This window comes from Nipponia nippon, unplaced genomic scaffold (genome assembly GCF_047370975.1).
Source record: "Nipponia nippon isolate SJK-2023a ecotype South Korea unplaced genomic scaffold, ASM4737097v1 scaffold_67, whole genome shotgun sequence".
Taxonomy (NCBI): domain Eukaryota; kingdom Metazoa; phylum Chordata; class Aves; order Pelecaniformes; family Threskiornithidae; genus Nipponia; species Nipponia nippon.
Window position 1 is genome coordinate 240,783 of NW_028262388.1, and position 21,652 is coordinate 262,434.

The following is a 21,652-nucleotide window of genomic DNA, read 5'->3' on the forward strand; positions in this document are numbered from 1 at the left end:
ATAATTTCTAGGGCTGCTTGTAGTCTAATTATTCGATTTAGATTATAAATCGGTTCTCTTGCCCCTGCAATGGGCTCGTTAGGATTCCAGGTTGCTGGCCCATAGTGTTCAATTATTCGCTCAGGGGGCCATTCGTCATTTCCCCATTTTTGTGTCCCACCTAAATTTATCTTGGTAGATCGCGTCTTATGGGCAATCCTTCTATCCCCGAGGTTATCATACACTTTTATGCCTAGTTGGGGTCCACCAGTTTCTGGCAGGAGAAAAAAGAGGGGCCTTATAATCCCTATATATCAAACTCCCGACCACCCCGCGGGTAAGAACTTATATGCTGTGTTCCCACAAATCCAATAATGCCCCTTTTTGGCTTTATTTCCCTGAGCAAATGGCCCATCTTTCCCCGGTGGAAACTGAAAGTAAGTTGTGTCTTTGTCACCCAGAGGGCTGAAAAAGGTGGTTGCCCCATCCCTTATTCGGCCAGTACAATACCAAGCCCCATAAGTACCCCTCCATTTACAAGTTTGTTTGTAATGTCGGAGAATCAAGGTTTCATTTTTGCTTGACCAATATCCCTTAAACCCGTGGTTACGCCCTGTTTCATTAAGCCACACCCACAGGTCCTTTTCCTTGTCGAGGGGCTTACGTGTGAGAGTCCATTGACATTTGCTTTCTCCCACTTCGACCCCTCCTTTCTGGGTGCGATTCAAACAATATTGCCCCTTCATTGGAAACTGAATTGGCCAGGTGCCACTGTCATCCCATGGATCGTCTGCGGCTTCGCTATATTTCCTTACAATTTGGTCTGGGGTGAGAGGTGCGGATGTCCACAGCCAACTTGATAGCCCTAGGGGTCCGCCGCAAACCCAACAGTGGCTCAGATTGAAAGTTTGACTCACGGCTTTTGCTAATAACACGAACTCGTTGTTCTCGAAGGGGTTGTATGGAGGAGGGGAAGGTAGGGGGAGTGGTCGTTCATCACTTTCATGGAAGTGTCCCTGAGTTAAAATGCTCCAAAGTAGCAGGTGCATCGTGATCACATCGCCGCCCTTAAAAACAGAAACAGGAACAAAACTCGCTCCTTGGGTTAGAAGGAGGGAATAATCCATTTGGTGTGGATTTTGTGGGTTCTCCCACCGGTATCTTTCGCTCTCCATGTATGTTTGTTTAGGGGGGTATCTAATACAAGAGGCACAGCCCCCATGGTGGGAAGCTCAACCAGGACCGGCTGGCCAGGAGAGAAAAATGATGCACTGGGGAAGTTGGGGTTTCGAGAAACAGGTACCATGGTTGGGGCTTGCGGGCAAAATGCCACAATTTTCGGGCACCCGTTTGTACCCCAGCGATTATTGACATTGGTCACCGCCTCCCCCACCCGCTTGGCCCATCCCGGTTGGTGGGGTTTTAAAAAGCGCTTAAGCAGCCCGTTGGTCCGTTCCACAATTCCGTTTGCCTGCGGGTAATACGGAGTGTGGAACACCCATGAAATCCCTTCCCGAGCTGCCCATTCCTGGACTATTTTGGCGGTGAAGTGAGTGCCGTTGTCTGACTGGATGGTCTGTGGTTTAGGGAAGGTCCCAAACCATTCTTTGAGGGCCTTTACAGTATTTTCCCCAGTTGCTTTTGCACAAGCCCGGGTTTGTACGAGTCCGGAGACTATCTCAACCCCCACCAATATGTATCGTTTCCCTGCGGATTTTTGGAAGGGCCCGATATAGTCGATCTGCCAGGCCTCCCACAAACCCTTCCCTTCCCTGAGGTGCAGGGGCTCGTTTTCCAGGGGGTGTCTGTCCAAACGGACACGGCATTGTTCACAGGAGGATATGCGTCTTGCACTCCTCCCTAGTGACTGGCCATCCCCGAGCTTGTGCTTCCCGGTACAAATCATTGATCCCCGAGTGCCTCCGCTTTACATGTAGCCACTCTAGTAGGTGTTCCCAATTTTCCTGCACTTGGGTGCTCTGTAGCAGGGCTAGTCGGGCCAACTCGTCCGCCTCTGCATTCCACCGGCCTGCTGGGGTATCGGTTTGTTGGTGGGAAGCTACCCACGCCACCGCAAATGTCCCCCGTTTTGCAATTTCGAGAATATCCTGCCACTTCTCTTTCTGCCAGATTGGTAGTCTGTTGACTTCCCAGCCATTCTGCTCCCCAAACGGGAGCCACTCCGTGCAGCCCTTGAATACGGCGTAGGAGTCTGTATAAATGTGCACAGGGGAGGTGGTCTGGCTTTCGTGTTGAAAAACGCTCCACACTGCGACCAGCTCCCCTACCTGTGCACTGCCTTCTCCCTCCGTAATTATTTTCTCCTTAGTTGTTACTTGAAGGGCTACAGCCCGGTATCTCCAAACCTTCCCTTCCCGCTTCGAGGAAGCGTCAGTGAACCATGCGTTTAGGACCTGCTCTGCAAACGGGGGAGCTACTTTGACCACGGGGGGCAGTGGAGGGTTTTCTTTATTTAAGTCTGCCTCATCTTGTATAGTTAGCATTTTAGCAGCCCCTTCGGTAACAGAAAAGACCTCACAATAGTGTTCTATCTGAGCATACCATTTCCTCACGGACGCTCGCTGAGCCACCCCATCAGGGGGTGGGGTCCCTGCCAAGACTGCCTTAGTCACCTTAAACGGGCCCCGAAGGACTATCGGCTGTTTCCGAATAGTTCGTTCGGCCTCCCGTAAAGCTAGGCTAACTACAAACAACCCCTTCTCCCAAGTAGTGTATCGCTTTTCAGCATCCTTGAAGCTGCGTGAATAGAATCCGATGGGCCGGGTGGGCCCTTCGGGTCCCTTTTGCCACAGGTGGATGGAGAGCCCAGTACGGGCAAATCCCCATTCGATCTGAACCAGATTTGTGGGGTGAATTGGCCCTAGGGCTTGATGGGCGTTTGCCTCAAAAATTAGTAACTGCAAGGCTTCCTCGTGGATTGGGGTCCACTCCCACTGAGCCTTTTTCCTTAGTAGGTAGTATAGTGGCCTAGCAATAATCGAAAAGTCAGGAATATGTTTTCTCCAAAATACAAGTAGCCCTAGAGCGTGTTGCAAGTCTTTTTTGGATTCGGGCATTTTGAGGGAGTCTAACGAGGATAGGGTATCTGGAGGAATACAGGCCATTCCCCCCCTCCACCAGATTCCTAGAAATTTTACCTCACTGGAGGGAGTTTGGACCTTTTCGGGTGGGATTGTCAATCCCATCCGTTCCAGGTGGGTGACAATATCACGTTGTGTTTTTCCAACGTCCTCTACCTGGGTTCCTCCTATAAGCACATCATCTATATATTGATAAATTTTGACTCCTGCTTGTATAGGGATAATTTCAAGTTCTTCTGCCAGTGCATGGTGGGCCAGCGTAGGGGAGTGTTTGTATCCTTGGGGCAGTCGAGTGAATGTATATTGCTGTCCCTCCCACGTGAAGGCAAAGCGCTCCTGGTCCCCAGGCTGCAGCGGGACCATAAAAAACATGTCTTTGACATCAATGGTAGCCATCACTGGATGGGCTTGTTCCTGAATGGTTGCAATTAATTCAGCAATATTTGGCACGGCAGCTGTTAAAGGGCCAGTATTGCTATTGAGGCGCCGGTAATCTACGGTTAATCTCCATTTACCATTGGGTTTTCTAACAGGCCACACAGGAGAGTTAAAGGGGGATTGTATGGGAATTACGACCCCTTGCCGTTTAAGGTCCTCTAGTACAGGGGTGATGCCTTCCCTTGCTCCCAAGGGTAACGGGTAAGGTTTCACATTGGTCAGCCGGGAAGGAGGAAGGGGAGGCGCTGCTTGCAACAGGCGCATTTCTGCACTAGGGCTCCTGGCTAATCTTCTGACCTGGCGAACACTGAAGGACCACGAGTTCCCTTGGGTGTCCCACCACTGTTTCCCTTTTAAAACATCTATTCCCAGGAGATTCATTTGAAAAGGTCCTACGGCTGCCATGGTCTTCACCGGACTCTCATCTCCTGGTAGCCATAAGGTTACCGGGGTCATGGACACAGACTGGGTTTTCCCTAGGGCATTTAATACTATCAGGTGCTTAGAAGGGGTTGAAATGCCGCACCGTTCTGCCTCGCTCTGTTTTATTGCTGTAATTTGGGCCCCTGTATCAATTAAAAAGGTCACGGGCCTCTTCCTCGGCCCTACTGCGACGGTAATGAGGAGGTCCCCCTTATTGTTGCAGGTGAGTTGTCTAATGAACATCCACCCTCCGCCTCCCCCCTCACCCTGAGGGGGCGGAGGTTTTAGTTTCCCGCCACCCTTTCGTCCCCTTTGAACCCCTCCTCCCTGTCCAATGCCGGTGCGGGAGGCGGGTTCAGTTTGGGAGGGGGTCCTTGCCCAGACCACCTCCGCACCAGGAGCTCCAACTTCTTGGTGGGGAGCCCGTCCATTAGGTCTCGGGGCACACCCTTTTGCAGTCCCTTCTGCCACAATTCTTGTCGGAATGGGGGTTTCTCCCTTTTTATTGGGTCGGGGCTTCCCCCTGAAGGAGCCAGCAGTTTGTTTGCCGGCTCCGCTGTCTGCACGGCCCTAGTTTCCACTTTATTGTAAGTTCTGCCTACTGGCCCATATTTTCTCCCATAGTTTATTAGTTCCTGAGCTATCTCCCCCCAGGTCCACACCTTGCTCCCCCACTGCCGCTGTTCGGGGGTTACCGTTCCTTCCAGGGCAGCTGCGATTCGCTCCTCGCGAGGCACGTTTTGAATTCTTCCCTGTAACTGGATCCCGATAGGTTTTAGCAAGTCGGGGAGTCCTCTTATTAGCGGCGTCAGCCGCTCGGGGTCTACAGGTAGCAACACTGGAGAGCTTAGATTTGGTTTCAGCTCCCGGTCGTACATCATTTGTAGGCAAGCCGCCTTTTGTACGTTTTCTAGTAGTTGCTCGACCGAGCCAGTTATAGCTAGGGGATCCCCCTTCTCCAATGGGTTCAGCCCCCCCGCCCAATATGCAGCCCTCTGGGTCAGAGACCATGGGGCTCGGCGATCGCCCGTTGTGAGAAAGACACCGGGGCCCCAATACCCCTCTTCTTCCTTTTCCAATAGCATGATCCCATCCCCCCCCGACAGGGATACCCTCCACACATATTCGGTTTCGGACTCCCATGCTGTTCTAGCAAAGTCCTTTCGGAGCTTAGCCAATTCGGTGGCGGTAAAAGGGATTTCTTTCGTTACAACTTGGGGATGGCTGTCACTATCGTCCTCATATATGTATTCCGTCTTTACCAGCGGGCACATATAGGGGCGGTTATCCACAGTCTCCCTTAATCGCTTTAGATCTTTCTGGGGGTAAATTTGGCATACCCCTTTCTCTTCCAGCATTACCTCCGCCTCAGCGGAGGTGTCTGCCTCCCTCAGGAGCTGAACCCTCAGCTCCTCCTTCAGAATCATATTCTGGCGCTTCTCCTCCTCTAGCGCCCGTTTGGTCTCTAGTAGTTGCTCTCGCAGCGGTGTTATTGCTGCTTGCAACGAAGCGGCCAGAGCCTCCGACGGACAGGGCGCTCGTTTCTTATCCTCCACCGCCGCTGCCAGACACGCTCCTAACACAGCACATACGATGGCTTTCCCTTTCCCTTTCTTTACTCTAGCTTCTCTATGCAAGACCGCTATTCGGTCCATAACACTTTGCAGTTGGAACCAGTGGTCCCGAGCCCAATCTTGTCCTGGGGGTGAGGGGCGAGAGCGGTACATTTCTAAAAACTCATATAATCTCTCCGTCTCTTCACAAAAATTGCCTGCCTTTTGGGCGGCCATGTCCTACGAAGGGGAATTTGTCCCGGGAGGGTCAAACCTTAAAAAGACCAAATTTCACCTATACGCTCCCAGGAGGCCAATCCGCACACTACTACAAGACAAAGACAAGCCTACAAAGGGGATATCGTCCTGAGGGGGTCACGCCGTAGAATTCAAGCTTCCCCTATACTCCCCCAGGAGGCCAGACCATCAGCTACTATGAGACAGAGGAGAGCCTACAAAGGGGATATCATCCTGAGGGAGTCACAGCACAAAATTCAAGTTTCCCCATCCTCCCTCAGGAGCTCAAATCACAAAGTAGTGCGCGCGCTTCAGTGTAAAGGTCTCAACACCCACTCCTTCCTTACGCTTCGTTCGTCTCCGACTGCTTCCCTCTCGGGAGAGCAGAACCGCGGATCGGAACTCCGCACTCGCTTCGTACTTATTTGTACGTCTCGTTCACACACAATCGCTCAGCACACCATAAGGTTGTATGACACTCTAATCTCAAGGGATCCTGTCCGTGACGCCAATTAAATGTCCCGATCCAATGTCGGGGGAGGTTTCGATACGATCCGAAGGACGAGATAAAGACGCTGGAATCGGTCAGATGTCATACAACCTTTGACTTTTATTCGAGGGGAGAAGAGAATGGAGGGAGGAGGGAGGGCAAGGGAGGAGGGGAAAAGAATAGGGGAGAGAGAAAGAGAAAGAAAGAAAAGGAAAAGGAGTAGTTTATCGCCACCACCTCGAGTCCTGACGATCTTCTGCTGGGTCTCCACTGGCCTCGGGCGTCGTCGGGGACCGAAGCGGGGGGGGGGAGAGGCTTGAGGGTGCAGGAACAGAAGGAGTGGTCTCTCACGCGCCGCCGCTGCCGCCCCGCCCGAGGGGCACGTGTGCTCCTTATATAGGGGCTCACGCATGCGCGGATCACAAATGCGTACGTGCAGCTCGCCACGGATGTGCCGTCCCCGCCTCTGCTCTTTTCGCGCCTTTTTGTCCCCGCCTCGGCTCTTTTCGCGCCTTTAGTCTGCGCGCAGGCGCACGAGGTTGTTTTTCTTAAAGCTGTGGAGAAGGTGGTCTTTTCGAAGCGCGACGCTGGATGGCGCTACGGCGGCAATGTCGAGACAAAAACCACATTTTTCTATCGGTCCTTTACATGACCACAACCCCCATTCCCTGTCCCCCTGCACCACTCATTGGGGAGGAGGTAGAGAAAATCAGGAGGGAAGCTGAGCCCAGGAAGAAGGAAAGGGTGGGAGGAAGGTGTTTCAAGATTGTTCTTATGTCTCATTATCTTACTCTGACTTTTGATTGGCAATAAATGAAATTAATTTCCTCAAGTTGAGTCTGTTTTGCCCATGACAGGAATTGATGCTGATCTCCCTGTCCTTATCTCGGCCCACGAGGCTTTTGTCATATTTTTCCCCCCCTGTCCAGCTGAGGAGGGGGAGTGATAGAGTGGCTTGGTGGGCACCTGGCATCCAACCAGCGTCAACGCACCACAGAAGTAGAACATTTCCTTCCCTTTAAATTGTTTCCTTAATTTCTTCGTTGCTTCTTTTTATTTTTTGACATTTTCTGAATTGTTCTGTCGTAATCAGGCCTATAACATTAAAAACAGTATGGTTGTGTCTCACATGGAGTTCAGTGCCCTAAAACACTCCCTGCCCAGGACTGCCCTTGCCACTGCTCGCCTTTTCACACAGCCGGTCACACTCTGAGGGGCTGAGCTCTCTCAACCGTTCCAGAGAAGAAGGGTGACCATCTTCAGGGAAACACTCTGTTTCTGCATGGCGAACATCTTTGTGTTACCAGCACTTCTGGAAGGAGTCCCTAAATCAGCAAGAAACACTCCCGTCACATTCCCTCCAGGGAATGTCACTCTATTTTTGGTCCAGAAAGGGACAAGATTGTCCTTACCCAACACCAAACACCTCAACGCAGCTGTCTACCTCTAATCGAGTTGTCTAGCCTTCCCTTTGGAGTAAATGGAGAGACAGAAGATGTCTCAACCGAGATGCCTGGAGATTTCCTGGTGACCAACTAATGCTCCAGAAGGGAGCCCTGGGTCACATTTCCAAGCACCTCATGGGTACATCTGTAACCCCAGGGCAGCTCAGACAGCAACAGCCGCTGCATGTGGGCAAGTGAATCCAGACCTGAACGTAGGTCTTAGTCTTGAGATGACACCTACTTAATACTTATTCTAGGCAACAGCTCAAAAGAATCTTCATTTGCAGAATGTCAGGTATTTTGGCTGAGTGCTACTACTGTTTTCCTCTTTTTATTTTTGTGTTTGGGAGGACCACACGAGCACAGCACATTACTTCCCCTCTGCCAACATATTTATATGCAGCTGTTCATCAAAATACATTTCCTACCAGTGCTCTCAGTGGAGAAATTTTCTTCTGAAAAACTACTCTATCTATAGTGACCTATTTCCCAGCTCTTCTTCAGCCTCTCTGCCCTTTCTCCTTCCTCTACTTAGTTTGCCTTCACAGAGAACTCCAGGTAAAGATTGATTGAGTAATTCAATGTGGGAGATATTTCTGGGCATCATCCAGTCCCCCTCCCTGCCCCCGACTCAATGGAGGGATCCCCCAGTTATGTGTCATCCACAAACACGTCGAGGGTGAACTCTGTCCCATTGTCCAGGCCACCACTAAAGATGTCAGATAGCACTGGCCCCAGCACTTCTCCGGGAGGGACGCCTCTAGAAACTGGCCATCGGTTGGACTTTCTAACAAGGATCCTTATGTTCCCCCCAGCTGCCATGACATTTCAAAGCCAAAGGGCAGCAGCCTTGCAATGACAGCAGCCATTTCCCTCAGCCCCCTTGGGTGCATCCCCTCTGCTCCCAGGCACTTGCCTGTGTCCAGCTGGCACTAGTGCTCCCCAGCTGCAGCTTGCTTTCACATGGCTGAAGCTTTGCTACCCCAGAGGCTGCTGGGGGACTCAAGGACCTGGGAGACTTGGGGGCAGATCTTACCCGGCAGGGGGAGGGAAGTGAGGCAATGAGATCCTCAGCCTCTTCCATGCCTGTGCAAGGCCATTTTGGACAGCACTGGTTGTCCAAGTAATTGAATCTTGCTTTGATTTCTGTCCCTCACTGTCAGGAGTACCTCAGGTGAAATTAGCCTCAGATCCACACTTGGTACATCATCATGGAGGGACTTCATCTTGGGAAGAAGAGCCCAGGAGTGAGGAGCTCAGCCTCATGGTGAAAAAGATTTTCCTTATCTCCAGGCTGAATGCTCAGTGGTATTTTCCTCCCAATATGCACCATCACTAAGAGCCTGGCTCTGTATTCTCCATGACCTCCTTGTAGGGACTGGCAGGCTGGGATGAGGTCCCCCTCAGCCTTCCCTTCTCAAGGCTGGACAAGCCCAGTTCCCTCAGCCTCTCCTCACAAGCAAAGTGCTTCAGTCCCTAGCTGTCCTCAGGGACCTTTCCTAAAGCCACTCCAGCTTGCCTATATCGTCCCAGAATTGAGGATATGAAATCTGGATGGAATATTCCAGAGAATCCCTTCCCTCCATCTCCTGGCCATGTTCCTGATCACAGAGCCCAGGATGCTGGTGGCCTCCCTTGCTGCCAGGGCACATGGCCGACTCCTGTCCAGCTTGCTGACCACCAAGACCTTTCCCACAGGGCTGCTCCCAGCCAGGCAGCCCCCAGCCTGTGCCATTGCCAGGGTGAGTCCCCTGCAGGGGCAGAAACTGGCATTTGTCCTTGCGGGATTTCATGAGGTTCCTGCCAGTACGTGCTCTCCTCCTTGAACCCCTTCATTGAGCACAGAGGCCTGGGAGACCTTTTCACTAAAGACTCAGGCAAAGAAGGCCTTGGGTCCCTCAGCCCCATTCATGTCTCCTGTTTATTAGATCACCATCCTCTTTCAGCAGCAGTCATGCATTTGCCTTGTTCAGCCTTAGTCTCTAACACAGCAGTTGAAGCTCTTCTCTTTGCTCCTGACTTCTCTTGCAGCCACCAGCTCCAGGTGGTCGCCCCCTGGCAGCTGCTTCGTGGCCCCTGTCAGTGCCCTGTCCTGTGCCAGCCCAGCCCCGCTGCCTCCCATGCAGCCCCACAGCCCCACTCTGCAGGCACAGCATGGCAAAGGGTGTATTTGGTGTGAGGAACCGTTTCTCTTGCATGATCTCCACGACATCCCTTTCTGCCCTGTTCCCCTACTGTTCCTCCTACTTGAGACAGCCTTCCCCAGGTCCTGGAACCTACCCAACCCTATCTGCATCCCATGTGGGGTTTCACAGACACCCCTGACCCGGGGTCTGCCAGGGTTTGGACAAGGAGAGAGGTCGAGCAGGGCTGGCCATTCCCCCAGTGCAGACCCTGAGCCCAGCAGGAGGAGGCAAAAATGACCATGCAGCCAAACTCACCCATAAACCTGTGGCGAGTGGCCAGTGCTGGAAGTGGCCAAATAGGGAGGCCACCACTGAAAGCTCCCTCCAGTCCCATTCCCGAACATGTCGCCCCATGCCCTCCTCCCCTCAGCCCATGAAGAACACCAGCACAGCAGCACAGACACACGGGGTCAATCCCTTTAGCCTGTTCCTGACCTCAGCTTTGGAAAAAGAGCCCAACCTCCAGACACCGGACCTGAGGAAACCCCCTTTTACTACAGAGATGTGACATGGGAGGCCAGCTGTGTCATTGGGTCACACACATGTGCAAAGACCTTTGGGTCAGACAGACTGGGTTCATGCCTCTGGAGAAGCGGACTGCATGCAGACATTCCTGGAGAAACAGAATTATCACAGATAAAATGCCCAAAGCACAGGAGGGTTCCCCAGACACACTGGAAATCACTTGTGAAGAGACACGGGCAGCTTATTGCTGCTGAAAGACTATGGATTGAATGAGCTTCTTCAGTGCCTCTTTGAGCTCCTGGTTCCTCATGCTGTAGATGAGGGGGTTCACTGCTGGAGGCACCACTGAGTACAGCACTGCCACCACCAGATCCAGGGATGGGGAGGAGATGGAGGGGGGCTTCAGGTAGGCAAACATGGCAGTGCTGATAAACAGGGAGACCACGGCCAGGTGAGGGAGGCACGTGGAAAAGGCTTTGTGGCGTCCCTGCTCAGAGGGGATCCTCAGCACAGCCCTGAAGATCTGCACATAGGACAGCACAATGAAAACAAAACACCCAAAGTCCACAAAGATACTAACCACAAGAAGTCCAGCCTCCCTGAGGTAGGCATCTGAACAGGAGAGCTTGAGGATCTGGGGGATTTCACAGAAGAATTGATTTAGAGCATTGCCCTTGCAGAGGGGGAGTGAAAATGTATTGGCCGTGTGCAGGAGAGAATTGAGAAATGCACTGCCCCAGGCAGCTGCTGCCATGTGGACACAAGCTCTGCTGCTCAAGAGGATTCCATAGTGCAGGGGTTTGCAGATGGCAACATAGCGGTCATAGGCCATGATGGTGAGGAGACAGTACTCTGCTCCTACCAGGAAGGCAAAGAGAAAGATCTGGACAGCACATTCTGCGTACGAGATGTCCCTGGTGTCCCAGAGGGAATTGGCCATGGCTTTGGGGAGAGTGGTGGTGATGGAGCCCAGGTCAATAACAGAGAGGTTGAAGAGGAAGAAGTACATGGGGGTGTGGAGGTAGTGGTCGCAGGCTATGGTGGTGATGATGAGGCCGTTGCCCAGGAGGGCAGCCAGGTAGATGGCCAGGAAGAGCCAGAAGTACAAGAGCTGCAGCTCCCGCCTGTCTGTGAAGGCCAGGAGAAGGAAGTGGGTGATGGAGCTGTTGTTGGACATCTGCTGCCTCTGTGCAAGGGGTCCTGTTCCTACAGGAAGAGTCAAGGAAGCATTAGGGGAGACTTCTCTGAGGAAAATCAAAGCCTTTCTACTAAACCTTCACCCTGCTACACTACGCCCCCCAACCCTGCCTACTCCTTTTCCAGGAGACCTTCCTTCAGCTCTGTGGCTGCAGCCCTGGCTGAGCATAGTGTGGGGAGCAGGGCCTCTGCCCACTGGCTGCTGAGGAGTCAGCCCTGCTCTGCAGCAGTGAATTCATGGGAGCGGTCAGGGCAAGGGCCAGTCCTGGTGTTCAACTTTCTCCGATCAAACTGCTCCTAGTGCAGAAGGGCCTGTCAGCATCTGCACTCCCAGTGCTAAGGAATGGGGATAGCAGATGGCAGTTTGAAAGTGTTTGGGGTTTTTAAAGCTCCCCCCATCTCACCTGGGGAGTGTTCTTGGATGTCAGAAGACCTCAGCATTTCTGCTGCACTCAGGGAGAACAGAGCAAGTCCTGGGAAGCAAAAGGATTGCCTGGGGCTTGGTGTAGAAGGAGGGGAGCTGGTCTGTCTCTCTGTCTTGTTCTGAGTTGCCGTGGGCTTGTTCTCCATGAGATGGAGGGTGATCCCACTATTTTGCTACCCTGAAAAACAACCAGACTTTGCTGAGAACAGAAGTATCCCCCACAGACAGCTAAATGTCTCACCCTTTCTCAGGGTCTCAGCACCCCACTTCTAGCCCAGGACACACAGGGCTCATTTCACCACCCCAACAGCATTTCCTCCATTGTAGCATCTCTACATTTCTGCATGGGGCTTTCAGATAACAAAAGGGTGCTTGGGGACAGGTTTGCATTCTGGAGGGCAACTCACAGCTTGGAAGGACAAAGCTTCTCAAGCACAGCTTCTCAAGGACACAGCCAAGTGTCCTAACGATACCATCTGATTAAGGGAAAACCAGCTTATTCTCCAGCCCCATAGACCTCATCGCCCACATCCCCCACAGCTTAGAGGAAAGCTGGGACACTTGTTCCCATGGACACATCTGCATGAAAAGACCCACAAGATCAGCCTGTGACTTTGCAGCTAAAAATTCCCATCCCCGGAGAGCCTGGCAGCAAGAAGATAACAATAGCAATAATACAGACCAGTGGAGAAACAAGGCAAAACACAGTGAGGGTGTGGCTGAGAGAGGCCAGGGCAGAGGCATTGGGGCACTCAGACAGCGTTCCCCTTCCCCAGCTGTGCACGCCACCTCCCAGACACCAACACTGCCGGGCAGCTGCTCTCAGCCCCTGGGCTCTGCAGAGGGAACTGGGCCCGTGGCTGCAGAGCTGCACCACGGCTCTGCTGGAGCTCTGGCTGCAGGGGAGGTGGTTCACGCCTTGGAGCCCCCAGCCCTGAGGGCAGAGGCTTTGGTGGGTGGGAGAGGAGGCAAGGGGGCTTGCTCAGAGGAAGGTGTCTGCATTGGAGGGGATCATATGGAGTCTTTTGAATTCTCTCTCCCACAACATTTCTGGGTTTAGCTTCCTCTCATTCCCTCATCATCTCCCTGCTGCCTGGTGATTCTCACCATGGGAGGTGTTTCCCTGTCCCATGTCTTTTCCCTGTTCAGCAATCACAGACCCCATCCCAACCTCTGTGCACTCACCTTGGACCGACAGAAACCTGCCTGTTTGCAGGGCAGTGGCTGGGCGCATGTTCCTGTTTGCAGGGGGAAAAGGGCAGGTCAGAAGAACCCTGATGGGTCCAGCAGAGGTGATGCTGGTGCTGTCCATAGGCAGAGCAGTGGCTGAGGGTAATTTAGGAGGCTCCTATCAGGAGTTACTGATCACTCAGTCAGGAGTCTCTGTGACTTTTTTAAAGTTGACAGGTCCTTTTCCATTTATCCCTTTTCCACTATCCTCCTCACTCCATGTAGGAAATTGAAAACAAATTGAGGAAATCTTCATTATCTTTATGCTAATCCCTGCCAGGACCTTCTCCTTGAAACATCCCTGAGGAAATATTCTGGGGGGGAACTGGAGCTGTGAGCAGCCCTGACCCATGCAGCACTCTCTCAACAGCAGAAGGACCCTGCCCTACCAGGGGTTCCTTCTTCCACCCACAGATTCTCCCCACAGCGCCGGTGGGAGCTCCCCGGGCAGGCTGAGCACTGACCCTGGCATACAGACCGCTGGGGCACAGGGACCCTGCTCTGAAGGACAGCCCTGGGCATCCCTGGCTGTGCAGCCAGCTTAACAGCCTTGCAGTCATCCCTGGAGGAAGGCAGCCATCATGCCCTGTTCCTCTGATAGTGCAGCAGGGAAAACCTGCTCTAGAACATGTCTTCCTACTCTACATTTGAGAAGCCATAAGATTCATCCTTAAAGATCCCACAGGCTGTGGGATGTAGCAGCTTTTGGAGATCCCTCCCGCAACTGCAGCTTCACTGCCCTGCTTCCAGGGACTTACCATGTCAAGGGCTGTTTAGATTTTCCCACAATGGGCTCTCAGTGTCCTCGCACCACAGACTGCCTTCAACCTCTCTCTGCCTTGCTACTCTCCCCTCTGTGCCTGCAGGCAGTGCCCTCAGCCCTGCTGCCCTTTGCAGAGGAGCTGCTCCTGGGCAGAGCTGTCTCTCTGCAGGGCTGCCCACTTGCCAGCAGCTCCCTCCATCCCAGGAGCCCAGCCCAGCTCAGCAGCAGAGGCCCAGCCCAAGGCACCACTTTCTCTGCCCCTCTGGGCTCCCTCCAGGTCTCCCTGGGGCTCCAGGGGAACCTGCTGGGAAACAGGCTGAAGAAAACACTTCTTTTCCCTCCCTCAGCTGGGGAGACACAATTATTCCTAGCACTGTCATTTCTCCTAGCAGGAAAAGATTTGGGCATGAGAATCACCTTTCCTTGTCCCATCATGAGACAGGACAAGCAGACAGGGACAAGGAGGGATCTGCGTTACCCCTGCTCAGGGAAAGGATGCAGATGAGTCAATAGACACTTCTCATTTATGGGTTTGCAGTCCTGGGGCTAGAAGGGGACTTAGCTCCCTCCCATGCACAACACAAACCAACAGGAGGTGGGATTCCTCTTGCATCAGGTGTGCAGGTGGGCACAGAATAGGCACCCGCATGTGAGCTCCTTGTCACAGTTCCCATGCCTGTTAATGGGGATGGAGGGCAGGACTGGGCTGTTCAGACACAACCCCTGGTGATATTGAAGGTGTCAGGAGTGGTCAAAGATCTGTGGAGGTAACTGCAAGCTCTAATGGAGCCATTCGTAGAGACAGGCCAACATCTGGGGGAATCCTCTTAGAGGCTGCTGGGCATTTTCTTTGGCCAACTGAAATGACAGCTGATGCTCCAATGAGGGCACCTGAACCTGCCCCCACTCATTATGTTCAGGGCAGCCTTGAGAGTTATTCATCTGAACCACTGGAGCCGTGTGCCACAGGGAGAGCTCAGGCTCTCTCTCTTCTCCATCAGCCGTATTCACTAGGTCTCCACTCACTCTACTGGCAGTTGCCTCATGTTCATCCCCACATTGCCTTACAGAGATCCGGGTGTCTACTCAATTTAATGTTTAAATCAGGGCCTACAGAGCTCCATGAGATGCCAAGGCTTGCAGAGACAGCACAGGACCAGTGCTGAGTGGCGTTCCTCAGGGGACAGCATTGGCACCGATGCTGTTTGACATCATTGTCGGCCACGTGGACAGTGGGATTGAGTGCATCCTCAGCAAGTTCGCTGATGACACCAAGCTGTGTGGTGTGCTTGACATGCTGGAGGGAAAGGATGCCACCCAGAGGGACCTTGACAGGCTGGAGAGGTGGGCCTCTGTGAACCTCATGAAGTTCAACAAGGCCAAGTGCAAAGGTCCTGCACATCTGTTGGGGCAATTCCAAGCACAAACACAGGCTGTGAAGAGAACGGAATGAGAGCAGCCCTGAGGAGAAGGACTTGGGGGTGTTGGTTGATGAGAATCTCAACGTGACCCAGCAATGTACTCTCGCAGCCCAGAAGGCCAACCGTATCCTGGGCTGCATCAAAAGAAGTGTGACCAGCAGGGTGAGGGAGGTGATTCTCCCCCTGTATTCCACTCTCGTGAGACCCCATTTGGAGTGCTGTGTTCAGGTCGGGGCACCCAACAGAAGAATCATAGAATCCTAGAATTCTTTGCACTGGAAGGGACCTTTAAAGGCCATCTAGTCCATCCCCCCTGCAATTGGCAGGGACATCTACAACCAGATCGGGTTGCTCAGAGCCCCATCCAGCCTGGCCTTGAATGTTTCCAAGGACGAGGCATCTCCCACCTCTCTGGGCAACCCGTTCCTGTGTTTCACCACCCTCATTGTAAAAAAGTTCTTCCTTATATCTAGTCCTAATCTACCCTCTTTTAGTTTAAAACCGTCACCCCTTGTCCTATCATTATTGACCCTGCTAAAAAGTCTGTCCCCATCTTTCTTCTAAGCCCCCTTTAAGTACTGAAAGGCCGCAATAAGGTCTCCCCGCAGCCTTCTCTTCTCCAGGCTGAACAACCCCAGCTCTTTCAGCCTTTCCTCATAGCAGAGGTGTTCCAGCCCTCGGATCATTTTTGTGGCCCTCCTCTGGCTCTGCTCCAACAGGTCCATGTCCTTCCTGTGCTGAGGACCCCAGAGCTGGACGCAGTACTTCGGTGCGGTCTCACCGGAGCAGAGTAGAGGGGCAGAATTCCCTCCCTCGTCCTGCTGGCCACACTTCCTTTGATGCAGCCCGGGATACAGGGAGCTTTCTGGGCTGTGAGAGCACATTGCCGGCTCATGTCCAGCTTTTTGTCTATCGGTACCCCCAAGTCCTTCTCGGCAGGGCTGCTCTCAATCCCTTCATCCCCCAGCCTGTCCTGATACCGGGGATTGCCCCGACACAGGTGCAGGACCTTGCACTTGTCCTTGTTGAACCTCATGAAGTTCACACAGGCCCACTTCTCCAGCTTCTCCAGGTCCCTCTGGATGGCATCCTGTCCCTCAGGCGTGTCGACTGCACCGCTCAGCTTGGTGTCATCTGCAAACTTGCTGAGGGTGCACTCGATCTCGCTGTCTATGTCATTGATGAAGATATTGAACAGCACTGGCCCCAGAACGGACCCCTGAGGGACACCACTCATCACTGTTCTCCATCTGGACATCGAGCCATTGACCACTACCCTCTGGGTGTGACCATCCAGCCAGTTCCTTATCCACCGAACAGTCCACCCATCAAATCCATAGCCTTCCAATTCAGAGAGAAGGATATTGTTGGGGCCCATGTCAAAGGCCTTACAGAAGGCCAGACAGATGACATCCGTAGCATTTCCCTTGTCCACTGATGTAATTACTCCATCCGTTAAGTCCACATTACCTCCTCTGAAGGCCTCTTTTGACAGTGGATGGCCTTAGGTCAACAGAAAACACATTTTTGTGTCACGCACAGATCCTAAAAACCCCCCAAAGCACTCCTTGCCCTGCACTGTGTTTGCCCATATTCGCTCACAGTGAGCCACACACTCAAGTCCCAGGCTCCATCGATTCACAGAGGGAAGCAAAGGACAAACTGAATGAAATGCTTGCTTTGGAATAGTCAAATCTGCTCTAACTGAAACATATCTGGGTCACAGGAGCATCTTCAAGTAGACTCTGCAGCATCTAGACCCACTCATTTCTCATTCTCCTCCAGCGCTGGACAGCTTGTGTGCAATTCTCCAGGCTTCCCTTTCTACTCAAGGAAGAGAAATCCGTTGTCTCACTGAGATGCTCTGGCCCACCCTGCCTGTCCACCAGCTCCTGCTCCAGAAAGGCTCCCATCACTTCTGTCATTGCCCAGTCCCAGGTGGGGGCCGCAGCTACCCCCGGGGATCTTGGAGGCAGTGGACACCTCTGTGTGGGCAACTGCATCAACCCCTGGAGGGAGATGTTAGGCAGAAGTTGAAACATATGCAGGAAAGACCTCGGTGTACTGAGTGTGTAAGAAGTCTTCATTTTCATAACTTGGATGCTGGTCTGTAAATTCTCATTCTTGTTTCATGGGCCATGGACATGGACCAGCAAGCTGATGATGCTTTCTCTCCCTCTGTGTGAACACAGATTTATACATCCAGTCCCTTTTCATGGGTAACATTTGAGTTTGCTCCAGTAGCCCCTGATTTGATTCCTCTCCACTCTTGGCTGTTTTCCTCTAGAGTCCTGCCTTGAGGCACAAAGGCCTGGGAGATCTTGCTGGAGATAACGGAGATAAAAAGCACACAAAATATCTCAGATCTATCTCTACCTACCATTTAGCAGTGATCCCATATTAGCTTTGCTCCTTCGTTAACTGTCCCTGAAGTAGTAACAGCTTATTACGATGGTCTTGAATTGACTTTCCAGTTTCAAGTGAGTTAGCAGCTGTGCTAACAAGTTCTACCAAGACACTGCAGAAACCGCCTGGGCTGTTTGCGTGCTGCTGTGTTCCTCTTCCAGAAAATGCCAGCGTCATTAAAGACCCCAGTGAGACCCAGGCTTCTACATCCAGAGACTTCCTTGCGGTGCCTATCGGTCTCTTCTCCCAAGTAGCAAGCGATAGGACAAGAAGAAGTGGCCTCAAGTTGTACCAGGAGCGATTTAGATTGCATATTAGGTAAAATTTCTACACCAAAAGAGTTGTCAGGCATTGGAATAGGCTGTCCAGGGAAGCTGTTGAGTCCTAATCCATGGAGATATTTAAAAGACGTGCGGTGCTTAGGGACATGGTTTAGCGGTGGACTTGGCAATGTTAGGTTTATGGTCAGACTCGATGATCTTAAAGGCTTTTTCCAATCTAAATGTTTCTATGATTCTATGAGTCTATGACTATGCTCACTTTCTCACCCTGACTGAGGGTTCCTTGTCTCCCACCACGATGTCACAACTTCACTGGCGCCTCCTCTGACCCTCACTCACCAGGGCTCAGCCAGCTTTTCACTTGCCCCAGTAAGGAGGTCCAGACATCCAAGCAGCTTCTTCACTTTGAGGAAACCCAGCTCTTGACCCTTCCAGGCTGTCTGTCCTGAAAAGTCTGTACCCATCCATCGCAGCACCCCAAGCTGCATGACTTGTCCCACCATGCCTTGGCAGTTAGTCCATCGATGTCAAAAAGCACAGGCTCCAGCTCGTCCTGCCTATGCCCCTGGCTGAGGGCATCGGTGCCCGTTTGGGCTGTAGCACTCAGCTGTAGCACCAGGCCAAGCTCTGACTTGTCTTAGGGAAACCTGGCACCAAGTGTCCAGGACCCCATGTGGGCAAAGGCTTGGCTTCAGAGCAGAGACATGCCAGAGGGGTTGGCAGATGGAAACAAAGCTGAAACTGAATGCTAAGAGAGTGAGCAGACTGCAAGGACAGAGAGAACCAGGGCTGGGAAGGGCAGTCCTGGCAGGAAGCGGGTTATTTGTCAGTGGTGTCTGTGCTGCCCCTTAGGACCTTTGGTGGAGGTGAAGCTGGTCTCCAGGAATGACAAGGTGCTACTGACAGGCCCACCGTGAAAATGGTTTGTCTGTTCCTTGACTGTGTTTTCCTGGGGGGTGAGTAAAGGTTGATGGAGAGTAAAAAAAGAAGTTTGAAAGGGTAGGCACATGCACGGAGACCCTCAAAGTGATGTTTCTCCTAACCATGGACTGCCCTACATCCGCTGGATAGAGAAGGGACAGGCCTTGCCCCACTGCAGAGCTAGCAATCAGTTCCTTGCACCAAGGCACCGAATCTGCCTGCGATGCTGCCGCGTCTCTGACACACGCTCACTCTGAATGGGGATGGCTTTCCTGTACAGGACCATCGCTGTCCCTGCCAAATGCCTGTGGCTGCGTGTCAGAGCCTTGGCACCTCACATGACATTACGGGCCTGGAATTGGCATTACACGGAATAACTGCCCTGAATTTGATCAGGCAATGTGAGAATGTTCTTGACGCCACCATCATTAGAGTCAATGGAGATCCAGTAAACGTGGCTGATGAAAAGACAGAGGGAAACTTAGCTCTGCCTATGGTACATGATTCCATTTCAGCAGATGAATCCCTGCATAGGCTGCCCAGAAGGTAACAAATAGAGACAGGTTCTATCGTCCTGAAAGGGGGCATCTGATGTCATTTCATTTGGCCAAAGATTCCCCACCAGCCTCCAAGAAGATGTCCCCAGATGCTGCCCTGTCTCTCAGCATTGCTCCACAAGGGCTTGCAGCTGGCTCCATGTACCTTGGAGCACCTCTGGAACTTCAGGGGTCACCAGGTCTTTGCATCTGAACACCTCAGTCCTGGCCTCCATCTCCATTCATGAGCATGGGAGCTGAGCCAAGGAGCTCACATGCAGGTGCCTACTGTGTGCGCACCTGAACTGAGGCAAGAGGAATCCCACCTCCTGTGGGTTTCTGCTGTGCATGGGGGAAACTGAGGACCACAGACATGAATGGGGGCTGAATCCCTTCCCTCAGCAATGGTAAATGAGATCATTCCGTGTCCTTGCCTGGGTGTCCTGCCTGAAGATGGGACAATGATAAGGTGATTCTTGGACCTAACTCTTCTTCAGATGGGAGAAATGACACTGGTGGAAAGCAGCGTCTCTCCCCAGCTGAGGGAGGGAACATCAGTGATGCCTTCAGCCTGTTTCCCAGCAGGTTCCTCTGGAGCCCCAGGGACACCTGGAGGGAGCCCAGAGGGGCAGAGAAAGTGGTGCCTTGGGCTGGGCCTCTGCTGCTGAGCTGGGCTGGGCTCCTGGCATGGAGGGAGCTGCTGGCAAGTGGGCAGCATTGCAGAGAGACAGCTCTGCCCAGGAGCAACTCCTCTGCAAAGGGCAGCAGGGCTGAGGGCACTGCCTGCAGGGACTCAGAGGAGATCTGCGAGGCTGAGAGAGCTTAAAGGCAGTTGGGAGTGGGAGGAGAGCTCACTGTGGGAGAAATCTTCACGGCCCTCTATGTGGTAAGTCTCTGGGTGTAGGGCAATGCAGCTTCAGTTCCTGGAGGGACCATCAAAAGCTGGCACATCCCACAGCTTATGGCATCTGTCAGTATTACTCTCTTAGTTTCTCTAATGCAGAGGAGAAGGATGTGCTGCAGAGCACAGCTTCCCTGCTGCACCATCAGAGGGACATAACATATCATGTATCTCTCCCTCCTCGACCTGGGCTCCATCTCCACCACTGTCCCCAAAACCATGGCCAATTCCCTCTGGGACACCAGGGCCATCTCCTACACAGGATGTGCTGCCCATGTCTTTCTGCTTTTCTTCTTCCTTGGAGCAGAGTGTGCCCTTCTCACTGTCATGGCCTATGACCGCTATGTTGCCATCTGCAAACCCCTGCACTATGGGACCCTCCTGGGCAGCAGAGTTTGTGTCCACATGGCAGCAGCTGCCTGGGGCAGTGCTTTTCTCAATGCTCTCCTGCACACTGCCAATACATTTTCACTCCCCCTCTGCCAAGGCAATGCTGTGGACCAGTTCTTCTGTGAACCTCCGCAGATCCTCAAGCTCTCCTGTTCACACTCCTACCTCAGGGAAGTTGGGCTTCTTATTTTAAGTTCTTTGTTAGCATTTGGCTGCTTTGTTTTCATCGTGCTGTCCTATGTGCAGATCTTCAGGGCCGTGCTGAGGATCCCCTCTGAGCAGGGACGCCACAAAGCCTTGTCCACGTGCCTCCCTCACCTGGCCGTGGTCTCCTTGTTTATCAGCACTGCCATGTTTGCCTACCTGAAGCCCCCCTCCATCTCCTCCCCATCCCTGGATCTGGTGGTGGCAGTGCTGTACTCAGTGGTGCTTCCAGCAGTGAACCCCCTCATCTACAGCATGAGCAACCAGGAGCTCAAGAATGCAGTATGTAAAGTATTTGATTACAAGCTACTTCGTATTAAGAAGGTGCCCATTATCCCACTCGGGCTCCCACAGTATCACAGGAATAGCCTGGACTAACTTTTCTTCATATGTGTCTTTATGTTTCCTTTGTGGGATATTTGGGGGGTTGTTTTTTTGTTCATACCTGTGATAATATTATTCTTGGCCTCCTACCTGCCTTTTCTTGACCCAAAGTCCTCATGTACATATGGATCCAGGCTCTCCATTTAGATAAATTCAATAAAGAAACCAGTAGAAAATCATCTGTCTCAGCTCCCATCTCTTCACATCTCCTCTGGAGCTGGGGGAACAGCCCCAGCCTGCAGGAGGGGTTCAGGAGGCAAATGCCCAGCTGCCTCAC

At 52.5% G+C, this 21,652-nt stretch overlaps 2 protein-coding genes and 1 pseudogene across 2 annotated transcripts; 1 reads left to right on the plus strand and 2 right to left on the minus strand.

Moving 5' to 3' along the window:
• Positions 1-232: 232 nt before the first annotated feature.
• LOC148051133 (uncharacterized) lies at positions 233-5,731 on the minus strand. The gene is made up of 4 exons (XM_087738364.1): positions 4,337-5,731; positions 1,283-1,450; positions 897-1,046; positions 233-253 (listed from the first exon to the last, which is right to left on the minus strand). The coding sequence occupies exons 1-4, from the start codon at positions 5,729-5,731 to the stop codon at positions 233-235; spliced, it is 1,734 nt and encodes a 577-aa protein (XP_087594490.1).
• A 4,802-nt stretch (positions 5,732-10,533) lies between these two features.
• LOC148051134 (olfactory receptor 14C36-like) lies at positions 10,534-11,494 on the minus strand (annotated as a pseudogene).
• A 9,230-nt stretch (positions 11,495-20,724) lies between these two features.
• On the plus strand, positions 20,725-21,369 carry LOC104008526 (olfactory receptor 14J1). The gene has a single exon (XM_009470637.2). The coding sequence runs from the start codon at positions 20,725-20,727 to the stop codon at positions 21,367-21,369; it is 645 nt and encodes a 214-aa protein (XP_009468912.2).
• Positions 21,370-21,652: the final 283 nt, after the last annotated feature.